The sequence below is a fragment of the Salminus brasiliensis genome, chromosome 8 (assembly GCF_030463535.1).
Source record: "Salminus brasiliensis chromosome 8, fSalBra1.hap2, whole genome shotgun sequence".
In the NCBI taxonomy this organism is placed as follows: domain Eukaryota; kingdom Metazoa; phylum Chordata; class Actinopteri; order Characiformes; family Bryconidae; genus Salminus; species Salminus brasiliensis.
In genome coordinates, this window is record NC_132885.1 from 6,826,680 (window position 1) to 6,851,181 (window position 24,502).

The following is a 24,502-nucleotide window of genomic DNA, read 5'->3' on the forward strand; positions in this document are numbered from 1 at the left end:
TTGGTGGGGCTGAATCTATCCACATAATATTTAATATACGTTGAGTATTTACGCTTTTACATGCAAAAATGACTGCATTATCAGACCAATCACCTAACAGCTATAATTCTGTGTTGCTGAATTTAGACACGGAACATTTAGTTAGTGTATCAGACACTACACAACCAGACAACTGCAGTGTTGAAAAGGCTTTGATGTTGAAAGCATCCTTCTCTGTGATGCTGAATTTCTAAACAAAAACTGAGGCTACATTGTGTCTGAGATTAGACTGTCCGCTGACCAGCTACAGCTACAACGCTGCATATTGTTATACATGACATTAAAGATGTCAATGCTAGTACAATGCTGAAAGTGCTCCTGTCCATGGTGCTACATTCACACACACCCAACATGTGCAGTCATTACAGCTCCAGCTGTTGATGTTGATGGTTTCTGAACTAAAAGCATTAAACGTTAAAACGCCACTGCCTCGGTGCTGGAGCAGCCCTGTAGTCAACGCTGTAGTTTCCATCACAGCTGCTGCGTCTGCCGCTGTCCGCGGTGCTGAATCAACACGCCGCGTCGTTGGGTCTGCCTGGCGGACAGCTCCGGTTCTGAACCCGCCGCTGTTCGCGGTGCTGAATTCACGCCCTGCTGCTTCCCCCCCTCTTCCTCCTCCTCCTCCTCCTCCCTTCTCTCCACTTATCAGCTCCGTCTCTGACGCTGCTCTTTTCTTCTCCACCAAGTGAATGTGAGTGTGTGTGTATGTGTGTGTGTGTGTATGTCTGTATGTGTGTGCGAGTGAGTGAGTGTGTGTGTGTGCGCGTGCACGCGTGTGTGGGGCGCCGAGCATCTCCGGCTCCGTAGCTCAACTTCTCTTCGCATTACAAGCTGGAAAACGTAATGACTTTGGCTCGAGCGTCGTGCGCTTTTGCAGCTCGTGCGTTGGGGATCTTTAATCTCGCTTCTCAGATGGTTGGATATAAGACCTAATGGCGTTTCCTCGCGCACCTTGCAGCATTTGGAAGTTGATTGAAATTCCACTCATCGCCGCGGATGACTAGGTAATCAGCCAGCACCAGAGGGGGAAGTATAATCATTTCTCTCTTCTTTTTCTTGGATCTTTTTATGCTTTTATTTTTTTGTCCCTTTTTGCACAGCTGCACGAGCGGTCACTTAACTCAGATGACCGGGAAAGGATAAATATGTTTACGTCCAACACATTTCTGGATATTTCATCGCCCAAGTCGTTTTCAGAACACCGAGGCAGGGGCATGACGAGAGATCCTTTTCTAAACATCTAAAAATTGAATCCAGACGCTGGGATTATTGCTGCTGCTGGAGTAAGCTGGTCCTTTTTTCTCCTTTAAACCTGCTGTTAGAATTGGAGTTGTGATTATTTTTATTTTCCCTTCATTCATCACACCAAGGTGCTCTGAGCTCGTTTTTTTGTGCCTCTCCTTGCAACAAAGTGGAAGCAGACGTTTCATCACGGTGAGTTAAATGCTCTGTATTCAGTTTTACATCAAAAACAAAAAGTTAGCACCTCACCCTCTACTCTAACTAGTAAAGCTCAGCTCGAAAACCCATGCATGGGTAAATCCATGTCTGCTGTAGGCTTCTAGACCTCATTTATAACCCCTATTTCATGTTTGGCCATCTCGTGCCTAATTCCTCGCAGCCTCACGAGCGAAGGAGCATTTGGAGCAGATCCCACAGCGCTCCCTTCAATGACTCAGAAAAAAAAAAAAACGTGGCCTTTTCCCACGTCTTATTTCACTCCAAGCTGTCAGGAGTTTGCTGGAGTTGATGGCTCGACCATTGCAGACCTGCTCTCGCTGCTCTCCGGGATTGGAGACGAACTACAGAGCGACGTGTTGCGCACTGGAGTCCAATCGCCCCCAGACGTGAGGCGCCTTCCTTTAGTGTGCTATCTGTGCTGTTCCAGCTGTTGCCGCTGTTTTTGGAGGGCCGTTTGGGTTCTGCGTTTGTTTAGAGTCTCGCCCTCCATGAATAGGGGGATTAAAACAGACTGGATAAGGCATACACACGCGCATGCACGCACGCACGCACCCCCCTCTACCTTTCTTCAAAAACAGCACACGCCTTCTCTACAGGCACGCGCTTTATTCTGCCCATATCTAGCAGTATCATAACGATGCATACTGACGCTATAACACTCTATAACTGAGGACACACGGAACTGATGCAGGGTGTTCAGATAGGAAGAGCTGATATGCGTTTTTGGAAAGAACAGAAGCTCTGACAGCCCACCCTCAGCACTCAGCACCCACACGAAGCTCAATCACTTCTGATCAGAGGTGGGTAGAAGAGTCAGAATGCCTCCTCCAGTGAAAGTCAGAGTTCAAGGAGATGATTTGGTTTGATTTGAGTGGAAGAAGAAAAGTAGCTGCCAAAAACCAACCCTGAATGCTTCATGACCAAAAACTCTAACACTAAATCGCTGCAGTGGAAGTTCTGAAGTACTGAGAATATCCAGCACCTATTGATAAAAACACAGGTGCTTTAAATGCCATAGAAGAACCGCTTTTGGATGATTTGAAGGTTCTCCACACACTGAAGCGTCTGAAGCACCTTTATTTTTAAGAGTGTAAAGGAACCAACATTTTTAGACTTTATATTTTAGTAGAATTAATGATTCCATACAGAACCATGACAACTACATTAAAGCTTCTCATGAACCTAATAATGAGAATATGATTCTGCTTGTATGTGGTTCTTTAAAAAACCTTGAATTAATGAAATTGTTATAAATTGTAAATATTGTTAAAAGTCAGAGACCCGTTTTTGGTACCATATTCGAAGAGGTGTATAAGTGTTGTCATGCAAAAGCCTTGTATTTTCATTTTTTCCTCTCCTTTTTTTGACATACTGGAAATCAGGCAGTTGTTATTTACATTGTATCACGATTCCATGATGAATAGACCAATTAAAATGCTTCATAATGACCTGGAATCAAATATTTTTACATTGCCTTCCATTGACTGTAAGAAGGATTGTTCTCTCTCCCCTGAAGTTGCTTTGGAGATACAATGTTTTTTTTCATGGCAGTGATTATAATAGAGGGTACTTGTACACATGGAACCATTGGTGTTGAACCTGTTGCTGCTAACCTCTGAGCACTTCTGCGTTTATGGTTATTTGGAATTGGTCCAATGATCTCAGCCATTCACGTCACGTTCACCATCTGGAGGTAAAACCACCCCTGTGCTCTCAGCTGCACAGCAGAACCAAACCTCTGAACTGATGCTTTGGAGTCTCCATAATCAACAAATTAACATTTCCATATTTACAAACTGTTGAATTTTTTCAAGTTCTTTTCCCAAGCTTAACGTACCTAGAACTCTGAAATTTAGGACATTGGTACTATTAGTGTAGTGTGTTCTGCACTCTTAATAATAAAGGCTTCTAAATGGTTCTTGGTTTGGACATTCAGTACAGTTCTAGGAAACACATTGAATTCCAAGCTTTACAATACAATCTTTAAAATAAAGGTTCTACAAAGGCTTTCTTGTGCAATGCAATAGAAGAATCATTTTTGATTCCACAAAGAACAATGTTTAAATTGGTAAAGAACCATTACATGGGCGTATGTAATATGTGAAAGGTTCTTCACAGATATACTTCACTTGAAAATGGTTCTTAATGGAACCCAAAATGGTTCTTCTAATGCATCGTTTGAAGTACCCTTGGAAAAGAAAGTATATGAAGGTTCTGTAAACTTTAAATGTTCTTCTCACTCATCTCTCAGATAAAAAAATATATTTAATAAAGATTCCTTCACTGGAATATTCTTGAAGTAACCAAACTAGGTTGTACTTTGGCATCATTCCAAAGAAACCTTTTTTAGACCCATTACTCAAGCAGTGTTCTTGATTACTGTCCATCCATCATTAATGCCTTGTTTGTTTTGTAATTGATTTCTGAAAAATAACACTAATAAACAGGACAGCCACGGCGAAGGATGGGCCCTCTCTTCCCTGCTGCCTGTATCGTGCTGCTGGCCGTGAATGCCGCTGTGTTGCAGGCCGAGGACTACCCTGCGGACGAGGCCGAGGCTGAGCGGGGGGCCAGCAACGACGTGCTCTTCGACGATTACAGGGGGAAGGGCTGCGTGGACGACAGTGGCTTTGTCTACAAGCTCGGCGAACGTTTCTTCCCGGGACACTCGAACTGCCCGTGCGTGTGCACGGAGGACGGGCCAGTGTGCGAGCAGCCTGAGTGCCCCAAAATACACCCCAAGTGCACCAAGGTGGAGCACAATGGCTGCTGCCCGGAGTGCAAGGAGGTCAAGAACTTTTGTGAATACAGAGGGAAGACGTACAAAATCCTGGAGGAGTTCAAGGTAAGACACTCTCTGTGCATTAATGACTCCCCAGTGATGAATGAACTCCAAGCCAATGTGATTCATTAAACATGATACAGTGAAACTGGTTACAGAGCATTTTTTGAGTTAACTCAGGTTAGTCAAATGTCCTCCTAACTCACATTTTTTACTTCTGCATCTCAGTTTGATCAACAATACACACTGAGTCGAGCTTCAAAAGCATTAGTAAATGAGCTGCAGCTGAAACTGATTAAATACTGTGTGAGATGTTTAGTCTGTGGCTCCTCCCCTTCAATCTGTTTACTGTTTATTCCTGCCGGCAGGTAAGAACTCTTTCCTATCACATGACATCCCCAGACTGGGAGGCTTTTGACAGTGGCGCGTTAAACCCTTGCTGGGATTTGAACTTATGACTTAAGTACTTCATACTTAGCAGCAGTTAGACTGTAGGGCCGGTCTAGAGCTGTGAAATTACACTACATACAGACAGAAGTCTGAAGTCTGAGAATAAGAAGATTTCCCTTACACAGTATTTAATGAGTTTCAGCTGCAGAGCATTTACTAATGTTTTTGAGGCTCAACTTGCATTGTTGACCAAACTGAGATGCAGACATAAAAATATGATTTCTGAGAATTAATACTTCTCATATTCTGAGAAGCTCAGCTAAGTTCAGTTAAGTCAAAAAACGCTCTTCAATCAGTTACTGCATGTTAAATTGATCTGACTGTAGTTTTTTATAGTGTATGGGGCATTTATTACTGTATATCATGTTAAATAAGTCATTAATGCAGCATCTGGGATTATGGCATTGATTTAATTAATGACACCAGATTGACAAAATATTTAAGTGCTATTATTGGAAGACTCTCAATGTCTTCAATGAAAATTGCTTTACTGATTGATTGATGGCAGAGTTAAGGTTTTACTATTTACTCTATATATGACCCTTCTTTGCAATTAGCTTAGGGATTAAAAAAAAACAGTTCACCTGCACTGAGTTCCATCAGCTAATGATGAAGCCCTTTTGGAGCTGAATTAGGTGTATTAGAGTAGTATACACAAAATGTGTGCTGTACAGGTGGGATGCAGAATGACAGGTAGCTGATTTAATATCTCTAAAGCTGGTTATATCTAGGCAAAAAGTATGATTTCAGCATTGCAAGTTGATGTTGTTCTACATCAGACAGATAGAAAACAGAGATAGAGATCAGGACATGTGCCCTAGCTGCACTCTACAATATCATCATTTACTGCCTCAAAAAATTCTATCTAACCATGCAAGCACAACGAAAATAAAAATAATCATCAACCTCATCAAATACAATAAAGTATTTATGCATGCTTTCAATAGAATTTCAAGTTGTTATGTGCAGTAAAGCCAATAAGCCCTTTTGTAAATGAAAAACCCAATTACTATTGAAGGTTAGCCCATAATTAGGCTCAATATGGGTTGCAAAAACCGCTTAAAGGGTCCAGCCCACCAGATTAAACTGGTACGAGTAGGACAGCATGGAGTCTGTAGCATGGGGTTTGGGCAACGACCACATAGTAAAAACGTAGCAGGGATAAAAGAGCTCCTACAGAGTTCGCTCAAGCATAGTGTGCTTATATGGATTGGTAGGAGTGTATGTACCACAGATGGAGCTCTTTTAATGCTGCCGGGGTTCCTGTGCTGCTTCCATGCCAAGAACAGAATTGTTTTGGCGAAGCCAAAGAAGAATAATTATTAGGTCCATATAAGGAGTAAAAGAGTGGTAAGGAACCTTTAGATCCACTTCTTTAAACCTTTAAACCTTAAGGTTCTTCCCACAAACATCTATTTGGCTAAACTAGAAAAATAGTTCCTTCCATGGTGTTGTAGCACCTTTATTTTTTAAGAGTGTATACTGGGAAGTCATGGCAGTACCACAATTACGACAAGATGTTACACTAGCACTGAAATGCGTGTAATATTTGATACACAAGCACAAACGTCTCTATTTCTTTAGAGCTATCTGTCAAAACAAACAGCAGCTCAGCAGCTCTATCTATGTCCATGTCACATGAAACAATTCACCTGACAATGCAATCCGTTTGATTCCTGAGTGCATCAGTGAGCATTCTTCTCCTTGCTTTAAATTTAGGTTATTTATATTGATCTCAGAGAGATGGCAAGCCAATCAATCATACCGGCAGAGTGCAAAGAAAAAAACAACAACTCAGCTATCTAAAGAGACTTGTCAAGCTCAAACAGACACATCAGTATTCAGCATGTCTGCTTTAAGAGCTGTTTTCCTACCTGCTACAAACTCTTCAGAGGCCCGAGTTCATTCATTAACGCCTCGTGCAAGGATTGACAAACCAGCCGCACAGCCGATGGCACTATTTTTCTTAGATTTTTAGTTTGATGAATACCAGCTAGAGTTATCCAACTCTAAGCCAATCAGAATATTGGAATTGGCAGAATTACATACATATGTACATACATATATGTGTGTGTGTTCACAGACAGCTTCTTTAAGTTGCACCCATTGCTGACACAGATCTATACACAGCTAGTCCCTGCAAAGAAATATTGCCAACAAAATAGGACTCTCTGTCCTATTGGCACCGTGCCTAATGCCAGACATGGGCTACAGAGGTGTATAAAACCCCCAAGCATTGAGCTGTGCAGCAGTGGAGCTGTATTCTCTGGAAGGATGGTTGATGCTCTTAAAAATAAAGGTTCTACAAAGGGTTCTTTAAGTGATGTCTTTGAAGAAACCACACAGTAGCAGCTGTGGCCTAAAAGCAGTTGATGCCAAATTCACAGCCATAACATTAAAACCACCTGCCAAATATTGTGAAGGTCCCCATTGTGCCACCAAAACAGCTCTTACTCGTCGAGGCATGAACTCAACAAGAACCTTTCCAGTGGGGTCTGGCATCAAGACATTAGCAGTAGATCTTTTAAGTCCTGTAAGTTGTTAGACTGTGCTTTCATGAATTGCATCAATACAACTTGTGTATCCATGAGCCTGCACTGGTTTACTGGTTGTCCTTCCTTGTACCACTTTTGGAAGTTACTGACCACTGCATACCAGAAAACCCCACAAGACCTGCTGGATTTTTGGAGATGCTCTGACCCAGACATCTAGCCATCATAATATGACTCCTGTTAAAGTGACTCTTATTCTTATGCCTGCATATTGTTTCTGCTCTTAACACACTACCTTCACAAACAGACTGTTCAACTGCTGTGTAATATAGCCAACCTTTGTCATGAGCCATTGGAACCAGATCATTACTGTTATTCACTTCACCTGCCAGTGGTTTTAATATTATGGCTTATTAGTGTACTTTACTGACCTACCTCACTGATATATATGCATTGCAGACCTATCTATCAGCTGCCCTCATCATTGGTCATTGTTGTCCAGATTTTATCTGGATGGGAGAGTGAGGTGCATCATTGTTGCTGGAATGTTTACATATGCCAGCATCACTACTAGGTTGAAAGTGGACCATTACCCCATAATATCCAGCCAAGAGCAGATATGTGATCAGAAATTGACCAACAAGTAATGGCTAGATGATGGATTGCACAAACTCTAACCCATCAAGATGAAGCTACAATCTATTCGTCCTAATAAACTGAGTGTAGAGCATTTTCGTAAATAGAAATTTGTGCCTCTGAATATATTTCAGTACAGCTATGAAAACAATATCCTCTGAGGGAAGCTAAAGAGAAGCCCAGACTTGTGCTATCGACAATTACTACCCACCTACCTTTACTCGATCAGGTAAATGACCACTTTAAGGCCTTGAATGTGACTCTTTGGCCCTGAAGCACAGATTTGTTCTCTGGGGCAGATCACCAGAGTTCCATTTCCCCTCAATGACCAGTCAGTGATGTAACTGTGCCTGAGTAAAAAATAATTTATTGTTTAGTTTCTAGGAGAACTAAATGGTAGCTCTTGTTATAAAATGGATGCATGTAAGCTAGTGGTCTAACAATACACCATCATGTTGTATTGTATCATTATTTCATGACTGGTGTGTTAGTTTATGGCTAGCACATTAGCTTGGGGCTAATTTATTACCTCTTGGATAGTGTGTTAGTTCAGGGCACTATTAAGCACAGCTTTTGTTTTACCACTGCCAATGAATCAAGTAAAACCCCAACACTGTTCAGAAATATTGTACATATATAGTAGAATGCTTTACTAAACTGAAGCATTAGTGCCATAGAAAGCACCGATTGAATATTTTAAATGTTTGATGTGTAAATAATAAGTAAGAGAAAAATGCTCACATACAATTTTACAAGCCATGTTATTTTGCTTCTGACACACTGATTTTCCTTTTATGGTGGGCTCCTGAATAATTTGATGAGCTTTATGCTCTGCTGGCTGGTTTACAACACTGTGACATTTAACAAGAGCCTCATAGCATAGCATACAACATACGTCTGAATGTTTGTGGTCACCCCTTCTAACTAATGCATTCAGCTACTTTGAGTTGCACTCATTGCTGACGAAGATGTGCAAATGCACCCAGACACACAGATTGTCTAGTTCCTGTAGAGAAGTACTGCCAATAGTATAGGACTCTCTAGAGCAGATAAACATGAACCTGTTGGCACCATGCTTAATGCCTGGCATTGGCTGGAGATGGTGCTTTTTCCAAAACTTTTAGGAAGAGTTAGGAATTGATGAGGTGAGGTGTTCTTGATGCGGTGGGATGGTGGTCATTCAAGATCCTGATTTCACTAATGCTATTGTCCCTGAATGCAATCAAATACTCATAGCAATGCTCCAAAATCTGATGGAAGGTCTTTCCTAGACAGTAAAGTCAGTTACTCCAGTAAAGGAGGCTCAACCCTTTATTTAATACTCGTAATGTTAGAAGAAACAATGAATGAGCAGGTGTCCCAATACTTTTGTCCATGTAGTGTAGAACGAGTCGAGACTGTTATGTAACAGTTTTAGAATTGGCCTGTTTTGGTTCTGCTGGATTGTCTTTTGAAGGAAGTACAACAGTTTTTGAGGTTCAGGGTTTGTCATTTCTATGTACTGATCTCTCATTATTCATCTATACTCATCATTGTACTACTTAGTGCATTAAGCCATAATTTAGGGTGGCCATATTTCATTTTTTTTAAAGAGGACTCTAGGGACACACAATTATCTTAATTATCTCTAGAATCATGCAACTATGTTAATGAACATTAATACATAAACATTTACTCATTTACCAAAACTAATAAATAGCACTAATGGTTTACATAATAAATAACAAATAACCTCCTTTTACATCAACTTCAGTGTACTTGTCACTTTAAGAGTCTATAAGCTCCAATTTGAACTACTGTTTATACTTGCACTGACCATACCCAGATTTATAATCTGCTGCATATGCCACTTTATGTTTTTATGGCATTTCAAGGACTTCCATACATATACTGTATTTATACACTTCATAAATACATTGCTGCATATGACACTTTACTTCTGATGTCAATGTCAGGGACCTCAATCTATTTATTTATACAGACACTTATATACCTACATTCCTACAAATGAGTATAATATAATTTCTTGCTTCATGTAATTTAATGTTTAATGTTTATTTAAATGTTTGATGTTTATTGTTGCACCATGGGTCTGAGAATAACAGATTTTCAATCCTGTCTATGTCCTATACATATGGCAGTTTTGACAATAAAGCTGAGTTTGACTTTGACTTGAAAAAAAAAGGAAAAATTAAATATGGTCACCCTAAATTATGGCGTAATGACACTAAGCAGTACAATGATAACACTGTCATATTGATATGTGTGATTGGATCAATAGTTGCAGGACAGCAGTGGTGACCAATGGTTTATGTAGATGCAAGTACCTGTAGGCCAATAGTGGTGGTGAGAAGGCAGAATTTAAACAGTTTGACCAATGGTTTATGTAGATGCAAGTACATGTAGACCAATAGTGGTGGTGAAAAGGCAGGATTTAACCAGTTTGACCAATGGTAGATGGCTGATATACCCACATCTACATCAATAAAACAAACAAAAGACAGCAGAACTGCTTTTGGTCATAACACATATAATACAGAAGTAATACAATCAATTCCTCCCAGTAAACAATCGTCTTCAAACAACCACCTGAAACTGTCCTGAAAATACAGCATGATTAGGATATTATCTTACAGTAGATTCCTGGGCAGCTGTGTTAAAGTGAGTCTGTTAAATGACCTTGCTACTACAGAACAGCATTTCCGCATATGAAGATAAACTAGCCCACTCTCACAGGCTTTAGATTATCAAAGTTCTATAGAGTTAAGATTGCTTTAGCCTTTTCAAAGCTGTTACACTTCATTGTGAAGGCAGCTGATGCTACACTTTTCTGATGGCCTTGTCATCTCCACGTTTTATCCACACAGCTATAATTGGACAATCATATGCCTTTTCATCAAACCTAACCTTCACTATATACAGTTTCTGATATCTGCAAGGACAGCTAAAGTAAATAAGCCATGAATATACATTTGGACTATACTGCTCTTTACTGGCACTTGTGTACCGCTCAGATTGCTTTTGGTATCGTTGGATTTAGCCTTCAGCGAATCTTACAAATATAAATAACCTTGAATCTGCAAATAAACAGAATTCTGGGCTTTCTACATCCAGTAATATAAATACATTAGATCAGCAAATCTATGGAACAACTTGATAAGGAACTGGAGCTAGGGATGCATGATGATATCAGAATTGTACTGATATCTGCAGGTAATGCTTTAGAAACGTATTCGCATTGGATGGATGTTGAGATTTGATGTATTTATTGAACTACAGAAGAGCTGAATGCTTAAACGATGCTAATGTCCAGTGTCCTCTTGCTGCGGTGTGCTGAAAAGCTGAAATGACAAGCAAGTTGACTGGGTTAGCTTTTAGCCTAGCATCTGCTTGATTCATCGGCTCCCCCAAGGCATGAGATGGTCCTTGGCCTTTCTCTGGTCACTGCTTCTTCCTTCCCTGGTTGGCTTAGCATTAGCTTTTATCCTTTTTACCTGCACCCCCAGCTTCCCCATGCTAATACCCACATAGTTGACTAGCGACAACTCTTCGCCTTTTTAGTCTCCCGTCCATATTTGTGCCTGACAGCTGTTTCTTTTAGCCTCAAAAGGCTTTAGCTAGTAGGCTGGGTGTATGTAAAAATATATAATGAGTCAAGACTATGATGTAACAGTTTTGGGGGTTTGGAATAGACCCAATTTACAGCTCTGTTTTGGTTCTGCTGGATTAATGTACCAGTACCAACAGATGCGTGTGCATGAAAAATATCAGACTTTGCCACTGGTGCATAATTTCAATGTCAATGCATCCCTAATTGGAACACAGGCATTTGGCATGAAATTGACATGACATTATAAAGGCTACAACCTAATAAGTCTAGTTGCATTAGTTTTACAGGCCTCAGAAATGCCAAGCTCATATATCACATTGCACAGGCTATGCTGTACTACTAACTGATTTTATTTCTGTAGCTTTAGGAGGTTAAACAACATGGAATCTGAACCTACATTATATCTGTCTAAAACCAAAAAAGCTGTCATTCGCATATTTCCCAGATTCTACAATATTCATTGTATCTATAGCAAGTTTAAAAACTGCACAGAGGCTGGTAGCACATAAAAACTGCTAGTGTCCTGCCTGTTATGTATTCAGGATCCAGACAGTTGGATACTACAGTGAAGCAAAGCCTGGGGAAAGATAGAAATGGAGTTTTATTAGAGAAGCCATTTGGGCCACACACAACTACACAGTACACAGTCCCTGCACCATCCAAAGGAAGGTGTGACGCCTGCCAGATTACTGCTTATCAGTCTTAAACTCAACTAATTCAACGAGGCATGAGCCTGTCCCAGCTCAGCTAATCAGCAACTTGGCAAACCCGCACATTCTTTTAAGTGCCTTTTCCACCAATTACCTCCCAGCAACCCTTGTTTCTTTTAAAGTGGCTCTGGCTTACCTCCGTTGAGCACTGCTAATTTGGCAGATGTTGATTTCATTGAGACTGTGATAGAAATTAGGGACTGAAGGGTAAAGTTGGCAACCATTACTTCTTCACCACATTACCGGCCTGTGTAGTTCCCAGCAATGTTTAATCAACACGTGTGCCCAGCTAAGTAGATGCTATCCACTCTGCGATTGGGGTTTATGCCCCCCTGTAATAGTCTCAAATCAAAACCAAGCTTACGGATAGCAGACGCCATGCCAGGCATATACAAAGGACTGATCAGGTGCTGCATTTAGCTTGATATTTGACAAGGCTTTTAGCTGCCAAACAAGACGTCTACATTAGGTAATTAGTATTGAGGGAGAGTGGCAAAGTAAAGCACTGTATTGTTAATTAGGGGCCCTGGGATCAACTTCTTAAGTCTAATACTTAATCCATCCCAGGTAGAGAGTGGCTGATGGGGAAGTGCAAGGCTGATTATCTTTGTCTTCTGATGCACGCCCATGTTTTCCAGCAGGCTGTATTTGCTCACATAAGCCTTATGGTTTTCATGAGGAAGATCGGACATAATCAATAGCTTCCCATCCTTGCATGCCTGATGGTCTTCAGCAATGTCTACTGACCAGGACAGGACATCTCCCATCAGTCTTCAACTGTGTTTATCTGGCCTAATTGATTTCTTGCCCCAAAAGTGAGCGGGAAGAGCCCAGTGGATTCTTAGAGCATTTTCACTAATGCACTTTTTAGTCTGATTAAATCTGACTCTGGTTATTTTCACCCTTGGTGTGATTCATTTGGACAGGTGCGAATACAGTATTCACACTCAGTTGTAGACCAAAATAAGTGCAATGGAGCAAGACCCTTGAGAAGAGGTGGTCTCTGTCCGGTTCCAAACTAACTCTGGAGCCAGAACGTGATCCAAACTCAAACCATTCCAACTATCAGGTGTACTCAGTAAGTTTGAGCTAAACAGCTCCAGTAGCATATGAACAGATGCTGTGTCTGCTGTTGCTCCATGTTAAACTACACTGAAATCTGCACTAGTCTGGAACACAGGGCCTTCTTTCTGTATTTACTTTCTTGCTCCCACCCCAGACAGGTCCAATATGATGAGAGAACATTCTCATCTGGTTTGTTGTGAGCTTGAATTTTTCCCTGTGTGTAAACAGACCAAACCAAGCACTCTCCAAGTTCACAAACCGTTTACTAATTTGGGTGAGAGCAAACCAACTATAAGTCTGAAATTCCCCTAGAAATTCCCTTAAAGGTGCTTCTGATGGTTCTTTGAGTGGTGCCACTGAAAAGCAACTTTTAATTCCAGAAAGAAGCTTGTTTGTAATAGAGATTTGTGAGTGTGAGGACCTTAGACCTTTAGATCTTTGGACCTTTGAAAGGATCTTCACACGCATGTTTCTCGATTACAAATAAATAATTATCATTTTTCTATAGCATTTCTCAAAGAACCATCTGAATCACCCTGATTATTAAGAGTATGGAGCAAAGTGGAGATATGCAATTAATGAACACGTGGACAAACATATGCATATTTCAGATCAGGTCGTGGAGGTCAGCTTGCTGCAGGTGTTTAGGTAGGAGAGGGATATCATCTTCCTGTTTTGGTCCAGCGAGAATTCCAGTCCATCTCTTTGAATTACACAGAGAACGCTGAAGCCCAGCTGAGAACGGCAAGCAAAAGGGTGTTACAGCTCCTAATAGCAGCTCCAATTAAGAGAAGCCGACAGGGTAACCTTTGGTGTGGGCCACGCTGGCATTTCCTTAGGCTTCGGCATGGCGCTCCATCTGCAGAAGCCTGCATTTACTTGGCACGGCGGACAGACCAGAGCCCCGCAGAGATGTGACTCTTCCAAGCCCACGGAGGGCTCTCCGCTGAGGACAGGAGACGACTGCAGGCTTCTGATGTGTTAGTAATTACTGCACATTACCGTGGCGGAGAGAAAACTCCACATAAAAACTCAAAGTGCAACATCAGCGCGTCACTTCCCAGCAAACGCATCTCTCTGATAGCTGTATTTGTATCCATGGGATTCAAATATAACTGAATATACAATATCAATTTACACCATGACAGTAGTTTGTCCAATGTAGAGCATAATAAATCTGCCATGCCACAGAAAATGGAGCAACGCAACAGCAGAAGCACTTTCACTGTCACTTTTGATTCTCTTTTCAATGAGAACTTTTCAATGAAGGGTTCTTTGAAAGGAATACTGCAGCATCTTTCCACCAATGTGCTTTATATTTAAGCTTACATCAGTATTTTTGTTTTGTACATGGTCACCTTGTGTTTTTTCTAATAACATAGGATTACATATAATAAACTGAAAGAACCGCCATCCCGCCCAGCACTACATATTACTGAAATTGGATTGAATGGATTTAAAATAACGTGTTTAGATGCCTGAAACGTCTGCATAGCAGTGTATATTTTTAATCAACAGGCTTTCTATTATTTTCTATGGGCAACATATCTATTGCCAACGGTAGGTGTCGATTTGACAAAAAAATACTGGATTTTTCTTTAATGAAACATCCCCAGATAGACTCTTATGGAACCAGTAGTGGCTATTCAATGGTTCTGCTCCAAAGAGTCTTTTGGCACCTTTAAGAGTGTATACTTAGAATAGTACTATCTATCTATCTACTAACTATGCTGTTGTAGGGAATGAATGCAGTGTTGGGGCTGGTAGGCATGGGGACTCTGGGGGTTGGTGGTTCCTTTTCTGCTGTTGTGTTGTGTTCTTTAAGCGCTGTGCCACTCACCCTCGGTAGGTGTTTCACCTACAGGGTTCCCCAGCAGCCGAGGAAGGGAGCCACTCAACCACCGCGGTCCTAGCCCCTGCCCAGCTGCAAGCAAGCGCCCGGAGCTATAGGGTGAGTTCAGATCCCAGGCAGCCAGGCTAGGGCTGGGATGTGAGCTCCGAACGATCCCGTCCGCGCTCCTGGGATCAGGAAGGGAGAATACCAGAGGGAGAGGGCGAGAGGAGAAAGGAGAGGCCATGCTTTAAAAAGTATGAGTAAATGCATCTCTCATAGTCATCTCATAGATGGACTGTCACCATTACTCAATTAAACTTAATTAAACAATAATGACAGAAAGTCAGCGATTACATTGTACCTTCTTGATGAATGGGCTATGCCTGGAAGGTAATTTGCATGGTGATAATGCATATCCTGATGGACACACACATTTATAGACACTTTAAACTGTAGGCCAAACTATACAGGCTGAGTGTACTGGAAAATGCCTTACTTAGCATAAATTAGCATATTACTAATTAACTTTAACTCCTTAAACCTGCAATTAAGCCAACTCTTTAGTTCTTCACCCTCATAACTGCATTACTCTCATAATTTTCAATTTCATTGACTCTATAATTAAACCCTGTGGGACTCAAAATATGCTGAACTGTTACCAAGTAACCCATGGTAGTTTCTGCATTAAGAAGAATAGCAACATAATAGTAAATAGGGCTCATAGGGTTCAAAAGGTTAAGTAAGCTATAATTCTTACATTAATAAATACATCAATTCTGAAATCTAGGATCAAATTAATTTACAAATTCACACATTTTGCGAGTTCTTTTCCATTTCTGAAAACTAACTTTACAATTTGTAATAAAGTATGCTGTTTTCAGCTTAGGGCTGGTTTGTGTCAAAAATTAAGCCTAAAAAGTGGATCAGATTAAGTAATAAATGTACACATTTTGCAGGTTAGGTCTTTTTCTTTTAAATAATTGGCTTAACAATGTGTAGGAAGGTGTGTTCTTTTTATTAACAGTATAAGGCTGGTTTCTCACATAGAGTTTAGAAGCCTAAGCCTAAACAACAAGGCTTTTAAATTAACTGGCTTGGCAATTAGCCTACAAACAGTGCTCAATCCATGCCTGGCCAACCAACTCATGATGTATTTACCCAGATATCAAATCCTTTTACTCTAATTACTTAATTAATCATCAAAATCAGTAGATGATGTATACTAATTTGGTCAATACTAACAAAACAGAATCAAAACAGACAGATCTTCTCACATAGGACCATAACTAAGGGACCTGCCGAGGCTTTAAGTGTGTGCAGAAAACAATTCTTTGAGAATAAATCAGATAACTCCTGCCATTCTCAAGGCGTTGAATTGCCTTGTCAGGAATATTGGCCAATTTTCTGACTAAAAAGCTGCGCACGGCTGCAGTTCAGTCTCCCAGCACAGAGAGCTCTGTTTTGCTAGGATGATTTTTCAATCAAGCGACGTCTGCGTAAACACAGCCAGGACAGCACGGCTCTCGTCATTGTTAGAAGACTGCAACTCTGTGAGACAGAACAATAGAAAATCCAATTTAGGTCAGAAAACTGCAGGAATTATGCTTAAATGACGTGACAGACAAATTATATCCAAGCGAAGTGATAGATCGCTCCATGCTTTGTCTAAATGCCAATGGGGTACACACAGTTCACATAGACATGGCATGTGCATCGTCATAAACTCTTAAAAAAAGGTGGGTGCTTCAAATGCTCCTTTAAGCGATTCCATAGAAGAGCCATTTTTGGCTCCATAAGGATTCACATTTGTTATAGAGTGTAAGGATCCTTTCAGGTCTAGACAGGTCTAAAGAACCTTCTGTATTTCAAACATGATTATGTATTAAATGAAAAGTGGTTCTTCTATGGCATCGCTCATATAGCCACTTAAAGAACCTTTATTTTTTTAATAGAGTGTACAGAAGCGCATACATACAGTCCTCCACTTTCTACATCTCACTTGTACATGCACACACTCTCCAACATCCTCCCTCAATCTCTCCTGCTTGTACACACACCGACACACACAGGCTTCTCACCCCCACACGTCACGTTGTGTTGGAGAGTTTGAGAGTCACTAATTACTGCTCAGACACCTACAAATGAAATGACTATAAAAAGTACCTGAAATTAATCGCTCCAAATGATGTTCCAATCCACTTGCCTGGAGAAACACACCGTTTTAATTTAGTAGGCTCCACTGATGGAGAAAAAAACAAGTAGGCCAGTGAACTGGAGCTATGAACTGGTTCCAGCAAGTTAAATCCCCCAAACTAAATAAGCATCAGAGACTAAATGAGATGGCTTGTCTCTCTTTAATCTCCCATCACCCTCTCTTCAGGTTGTATTTCTCTGTTTTTGTTTCTGGTTGACTGAATGCTGACTTGCTAATTTGCTGCCCCCTCCCCAGCTAACATGTCAATGTGGGGATTGTATGGGTAGCCCAACTGGGAACCAGAACGTTTTGTCCTTGGCTTCCATGTTGACCCCATATATGGATGCTCATCTGGGTCCCAATCAGGGTTGTACACTGCATACAGGGGCCTAGATGGGACCTATGTGAGATTATGGTGGGCTGTAACAAGGGGGCTCATTTGAAAAGCCTAACTGGGTTCGAGTAAAAATGCATGTACAAACCCACTCAGAGCCCATGCTCACCTGGAACCCACCAAAACAGGTTCTACCCATGTGAACCCCACATGAACATGTTGGCTGGGAAATTTCCTTCTCCCTCTTCCCCTTCCCACCTTTACCATGACCCCCTCTAATCACCCACATGTCTAAAAGCACATTTGCCCTAAAATACTCCGTGTTTGTTTGCTCATCATGTGCCCAGTAAGTATAACGTATCGTTGCTGTAACATAAAAACCTTGCATTTTGTAACATTCAATGGTGGTCAATCAAAAAATATCTTATTCCAAGTCATTTTGGAGGATTCCTATTGGTCCGTTCATCATGAAATTTTGGCAAAATGTAAAGAGCATCCACCAGATTAAAAAAATGGAGATACAGGGCTTTGTGTAACAGCGACAATATGCATTTCAACTTCAGCACTGATTGCGCAATCAGTCAAATAACATTTGACTAAACCAACCCGAAACATACAAACACATCCTCATTTTATGGCAGAGCTTGTAAATGTAAACCGCACTTCAGCTTTTACTGCTGGAGTGGCAGCACGCCATCTCACTGCTCTGCTGCGGAGGCCCGCATTGACAACATCTGGCAGCACGGAGCACTTTGATGAACGCGTTCAAGTGTCCACTGCAGCATTTCAGCAATTGTCAGCTTTGATACTCCATCTCCAACCAAGAATCCCACCCCCTTACATTTCTTGCCGACACAGCGGCTCAAAGAGCAGATCAATTAGAGCAGAGTCCCTCAGCCGTGCCACCCTGTTGTTCTGTCATTTGCTCGAGATGAAAAAAGGGGGAAGAAGTGGATGGAGATGCAAAGTGATTGTAAATTAACCCACTCTGACAGAATACATCACGAGCTGAGTGTGTAGCTAGAAGGGCTGGAAAGAGCACTGCTGCTGTATGGATAAATCACTGGAATAGTAAGTAAAAGTACTAAACTGCATGCTGCTGGTGTATTAAAGCCACCATTAAATTTGAATAACCCTCTATAGGTTATCTACAGTGTTTAACCCCCTAAGCCTATGTCACGTCGACGGGCCAAAGGTGTTATTACAAACCTCTATTACCAGAGAAGAGCCCCACTAGTTTGTACAGAAGTCCCTGTAGTTACTGAGTAATACACCTTAATGTGTAATAAGCTCTGGAGTGATTCTGAAACTCTCAACAGCATTAAGGTTAAGTTTAGTTAAACTAACAGGGATAGGTTCAGGACCAGGACCAGAATCAGGATGCTTATATCTACATTTTGGGTTAAAGTTTGTCCCCAGATTGCATCACCACCAGTCTTTTAATGCTGGGTATCAACCAATACCGATCCGATCTTTGTGTGTGTATGAATAATGCAGCCCCAGAGTTTAGATCAGATGAGCTGCTGATTAATCAGTTCAGTAAAATCCCTTTATTTTTAATATCAGTTTCTATAATGAGAGATTATGGAATGATTAGTTTACAGACTGGAGCCTAGAGTTGTTCCCACCCAAATCATTGTTTGTGAAGAGCTTGACATGTTCTCTAGGTACTATGGTTGCCCTTAGGTAAACTAGCCATGGTAAATTGCCCCTAGGTAAACTGGCCATGCTAAATTGCCCTTAGGTAAACTGACCATGCTAAATTGGCCCTAGGTAAACTAGCCATGGTATATTGCCCCTAGGTAAACTAGCCATGGTATATTGCCCCTAGGTGAACTAGCCATGCTAAATTGCCCCTAGGTAAACTAGCCATGCTAAATTGTCCCTAGGTAAACTAGCCATGCTAAATTGCCCCTAGGTAAACTAGCCATGCTAAATTGCCCCTAGGTAAACTAGCCATGGTAAATTGCCCCTAGGTAAACTAGCCATGGTATATTGCCCCTAGGTGAACTAGCCATGCTAAATTGCCCCTAGGTAAACTAGCCATGCTAAATTGTCCCTAGGTAAACTAGCCATGCTAAATTGCCCCTAGGTAAACTAGCCATGCTAAATTGTCCCTAGGTAAACTAGCCATGCTAAATTGCCCCTAGGTAAACTAGCCATGGTAAATTGCCCCTAGGTAAACTAGCCACGGTAAATTGCCCCTAGGTTAACTAGCCATGTTATATTGCTCCTATGTAAACTAGCCATGGTATATTGCCCCTAGGTAAACTAGCCATGGTATATTGCCCCTAGGTAAACTAGCCATGCTAAATTGCCCCTAGGTAAACTGACCATGCTAAATTGCCCCTAGGTAAACTAGCCATGGTATATTGCTCCTATGTAAACTAGCCATGGTATATTGCCCCTAGGTAAACTAGCCATGGTATATTGCCCCTAGGTAAACTAGCCATGCTAAATTGCCCCTAGGTAAACTAGCCATGCTAAATTGCCCCTAGGTAAACTAGCCATGCTAAATTGCCCCTAGGTAAACTAGCCATGGTATATTGCCCCTAGGTGAACTTGCCATGCTAAATTGCCCCTAGGTAAACTAGCCATGGTATATTGCCCCTAGGTAAACTAGCCATGGTATATTGCCCCTAGGTAAACTAGCCATGCTAAATTGCTCCTATGTAAACTAGCCATGGTATATTGCCCCTAGGTAAACTAGCCATGCTAAATTGCCCCTAGGTAAACTAGCCATGGTATATTGCCTCTAGGTAAACTAGCCATGGTATATTGGCCCTAGGTAAACTAGCCATGGTATATTGGCCCTAGGTAAACTAGCCATGCTAAATTGCTCCTATGTAAACTAGCCATGGTATATTGCCCCTAGGTGAACTTGCCATGCTAAATTGCCCCTAGGTAAACTAGCCATGGTATATTGCCCCTAGGTAAACTAGCCATGGTATATTGCCCCTAGGTAAACTAGCCATGCTAAATTGCTCCTATGTAAACTAGCCATGGTATATTGCCCCTAGGTAAACTAACCATGCTAAATTGCTCCTATGTAAACTAGCCATGGTATATTGCCTCTAGGTAAACTAGCCATGGTATATTGGCCCTAGGTAAACTAGCCATGGTATATTGGCCCTAGGTAAACTAGCCATGCTAAATTGCTCCTATGTAAACTAACCATGCTAAATTGCCCCTATGTAAACTAGCCAAGGTAAATCCCCCCTAGGTAAACTGGCCATGGTAAATTTCCCCTGAGAAAATATGTTCTACCTATAGGGTTTTCCAGTTGTCCATGATAAGGGCCCATATCATTGAAAACTTTTGGATTTTTCCTTTATTTTTTGGTATGTAGTATGTAAACATTTCCTAAGTTTCAACACATAATGTTCCCAGTCCATACATGGAAACCATGCTGCAAAAACAGCCCATTTTGAACACTTGTAGATGAACATGTGCCTGTACAGTCTACAGCAGTTTATCCCCGCCCTCCAACACTGAATTTTGAATTAAGCATAATACCAGACAGACGATTTGAATAGAGGTTAAATTATTGATGTTAAATTCTTTACATTTAGTCAAAATTATAAAAATTATTAAAAGCCTCAACAAAAAACAGCCTGTTTAATTCTGAGGGATAAAGAGCGGTATGGTCATGTGGAGATGGATTAGGACTGCTTTTGGTACATAAAACCACACCAGTGTTATAAGTGAACCTCATGGATACAAATAAAATACAAGACAAGCACAGGGTCTGGGCCCTTTAAATAAACAACAGCACAGTTCCACACAATGGCAGAAAATAAGCCAAGCAAATAAGTTTGCATTTGTTTTCAATTAAAGTCCTTTTTGATGTAGTTATCCTCAAAAATACTTTTTTGTAATGCATTACTTCCCACCTCTTATTGCTGGTTACCTTCGCCTGCTTGTGAGTGTCTTCCCAGCATTTACCTGCCAAACACAGAAGCCCCCTGGTTTATGGAATTAGTTTCCACATAAGGGATTAGAGCAGGGCAACCCGTTGCCCCTCCATGTCCTAGCTGAATCTGAGCCATTCTGCATTATTGAGTCCATTCTGCTTACAGCACATCTGAGCCAAGTAATCAAGGGCTTGATGATTACTTGACAAATTGAATCGGGAGTGGCCCGAAATGAAAAATGAAATATGAGGGACTCCTGGAAGCTGTTTTCCTCTGGATTTTAAATGGGGCCAGAATGACTTATTGCATGCAGGCATATTATGGGCTACTGTAATTCTAGGTCTGCCATTTACCAGCAACAGCATTTACTGATTCTTTATGATTTTATATTTACTGTAAATACGACTACAACATTCGTCTGAGCTATAGGCCGACATTTTGCGTGATCGGGTGATCAGGGAACCATTTTTCACAAACGCAAGCACCAATGACAGAAATACAGTTATTGCCTGGCTTCCTAAAGCGGTGGGTCTGTAAATGTAAATGCGAATCTTTCATCTGTGAGAAGGCGTCTGTCGCTATCAAGGTTTCGCTGATGCTTTGTGATAAACATAGTTACTCTCTTACTGTACAAAACTCCAACCCTGTCGGTGCTAAGCAACTGCCTGACTAGATCACTGTTCATCATGCGGATGAAATGACATAAGCTGCAGTACTGCCTGAGGTCTGACACTGAATCAATGTAAGATAAGCTATGGTGCGTTGCAGGTGTTTATTGAGCCTAAGGGTAAGATGAGAGGACAGCAGGCTTGTCTAGAAATATGTTCATAAAGGATCCATGTCCTACTTTTCCCCAGTATTTTTATTACCCTGAGGTCCATGTACAGTGTTTTTTGTGGGTTTCACATTTACATGATCATTTCCAACCTCTTCCCCAATTAAAATTAAACAGGCTGTTTCTATAACTGTCTTTTAGGCTCAAAAAAATTGGGACACCTGCCCATTCATTGTTTCTTCTGAAATCAAGAGTATTGAAAAATGATTCTGCAAAATGATCCCCAAAAGTATTGGATGGAGAACCAACCATCATTCCAGACTACACAGTTCCACTGCTCCACAGCTCAATAAGGAAGAGTTTATACCCCTCTAGACCACACCTGACATTAGGCAGCATGGTGCCAATAGTTTGAGTCCTAATCTATTGCCAGTACTTCTCTACAATGACTAGACAAGCTGGGTGCACCTTAAAGTAGCTGAATGCATTGCATTAGAAGAGGTTTGGACATATAGTGTAATGTAAATGATCTCTTTTCTGACTGATGGTCCTGTATCATGCCTCATTTAGCAAGCAGTTGAGGGCTTCTGAATGAGGTACAATCTTATATAATCTCTATAACTTCAGCATTAGCATGCATAGCTAAACTGCTGTAAGCTAAATAAATGTGCGACATAAAGCCATGGATTCAGAATGGGCTATTTGTGTGACCTAATATTTAGATATACGTAGACTGTCTGGTATATTTGACATTGGCATGCAGGTCGCATTTCAGGTCACAATTTCTGTTACTGTGAATAGCTAAGTGAGTAGAGGATGCGTCTTGGGGCTCTGGCTTGTTTATAATCATTGTTAAAAACAGGCCAAGTGATGCAAAATCTAAAGTATTATTATAAATAACTATGACTCCTCAAACCTTGTCCCAATAATTAGCAGCCATGGGGTCTTCTAAGCAGCTGTATAGCACTCTGAAAATTTAAAACAGCCCATTAAAAAAACACATAAAGCAGGAGAAGGCTATAAGAAGGTAGCAAAGCTTTTTCAGCTAGTCCTTTCATCGGTTCAAAATATCATTCAGAAATGGCATTTAACAGAGATGGTGGAAGGTCAAGTTGAGGTCTGGAAAAGCAAGGAATTTTCAGAGAACTGCTCATATTATTTCCATAAAGGCAAAGCAACCCCCTTTCTTAAGTGTAAAAGACCTGCAGGAAGACTTAGCAGACTCTGGAGTACCAGAGAACTTGTAGAGAGGAGAATTACTACTCGAGAATGCCTTCCGGGTTTGTCAGACACTAGAGGGCGCTCTCAAACGAGTCCAGAATGCATGATTTTTTTAAACATTAAAAAATGCCCTCATTTCCTCAACAGAATCACATTTCAGCACCGCAGACATATTTTTAAAGCTCATTTGTAATGATGATGTCAGCGAGTGCAAATCGCTTTCATGGCAGCCACTATGAGCAGACAGGGGAGTAACAGTGAATAATAAATCTGTACTCTTTATTGTAATAATGTCCATGTTTAACATTGCAAGGGTAGTCATATGAAACAGTGTAGCATTAGCTGACATACAAATTTCCAAAATTAAAGGAAGATCCTGGACAAGTGGTTAGATACTATTTTAACCTTTTTAAAAGTTGTTAGCCGATATCTCCAATCACCCCTATTCATTTACATTTACAGTTAAGGCATGTAGCAGGCACTCTTATCCAGAGCGACTTGTGCGAAAAGTGCTTTACTGTTTACTCAGAAAATGCCCTTAGCTAGTTTGTATAGACTAGGATCCAGAAGATCCCTCTGAGCTTAGATGGAGACCACAGTACACAGTACGACCCTACACTTTGCCCAAGTACTCTTGGAAGAGATGGGTCTTCAGTTGGCATTTAAAGACATCTCCCTCATGCATTTTTTCATTTTTTAATAAGTCAAGGAAAATAGGAAGTAGCCAGGCTCTCCATAAATTGACTCTAGCGGTACACTCTTCTACTGTACAGCAAGACCTGCATGATTACAATTTAAAAGCATTAAGAAGAAAGCCTTTTCTGGTTCATCACCGCAAAATTCAGCATTAGACGTTTTCGAAAGAACATCTAAACAAGCCTGATCCACTTTGAAAACAAGTTATGCAGACTGATAAAGTTCAAATCTAACATTTCGTCTGCAATGATCAAAGGTATGTTTGGAAAAAAGGGTGCAAAATTTCATG

General features: G+C 40.9%; 1 protein-coding gene across 4 annotated transcripts in view; it reads left to right on the top strand.

Moving 5' to 3' along the window:
• Nucleotides 1-534: 534 nt before the first annotated feature.
• The window catches only part of vwc2l (von Willebrand factor C domain containing 2 like), a 59,604-nt gene continuing 35,636 nt past the window's right edge, over nt 535-24,502 (top strand). The window contains exons 1-4 of one of the 4 annotated variants that reach the window (XM_072685451.1): nt 535-1,043; nt 1,140-1,473; nt 3,948-4,345; nt 15,095-15,196. In XM_072685451.1, coding sequence (XP_072541552.1) covers nt 3,965-4,345; nt 15,095-15,196 — 483 coding nt within the window. In that variant the 5' untranslated portion in view covers nt 535-1,043; nt 1,140-1,473; nt 3,948-3,964. Of the gene's footprint in view, nt 1,474-2,253; nt 2,301-3,947; nt 4,346-15,094; nt 15,197-24,502 lie in introns of those variants that run through there. The other 3 variants (XM_072685453.1, XM_072685452.1, XM_072685454.1) reach the window with 3 other exon arrangements.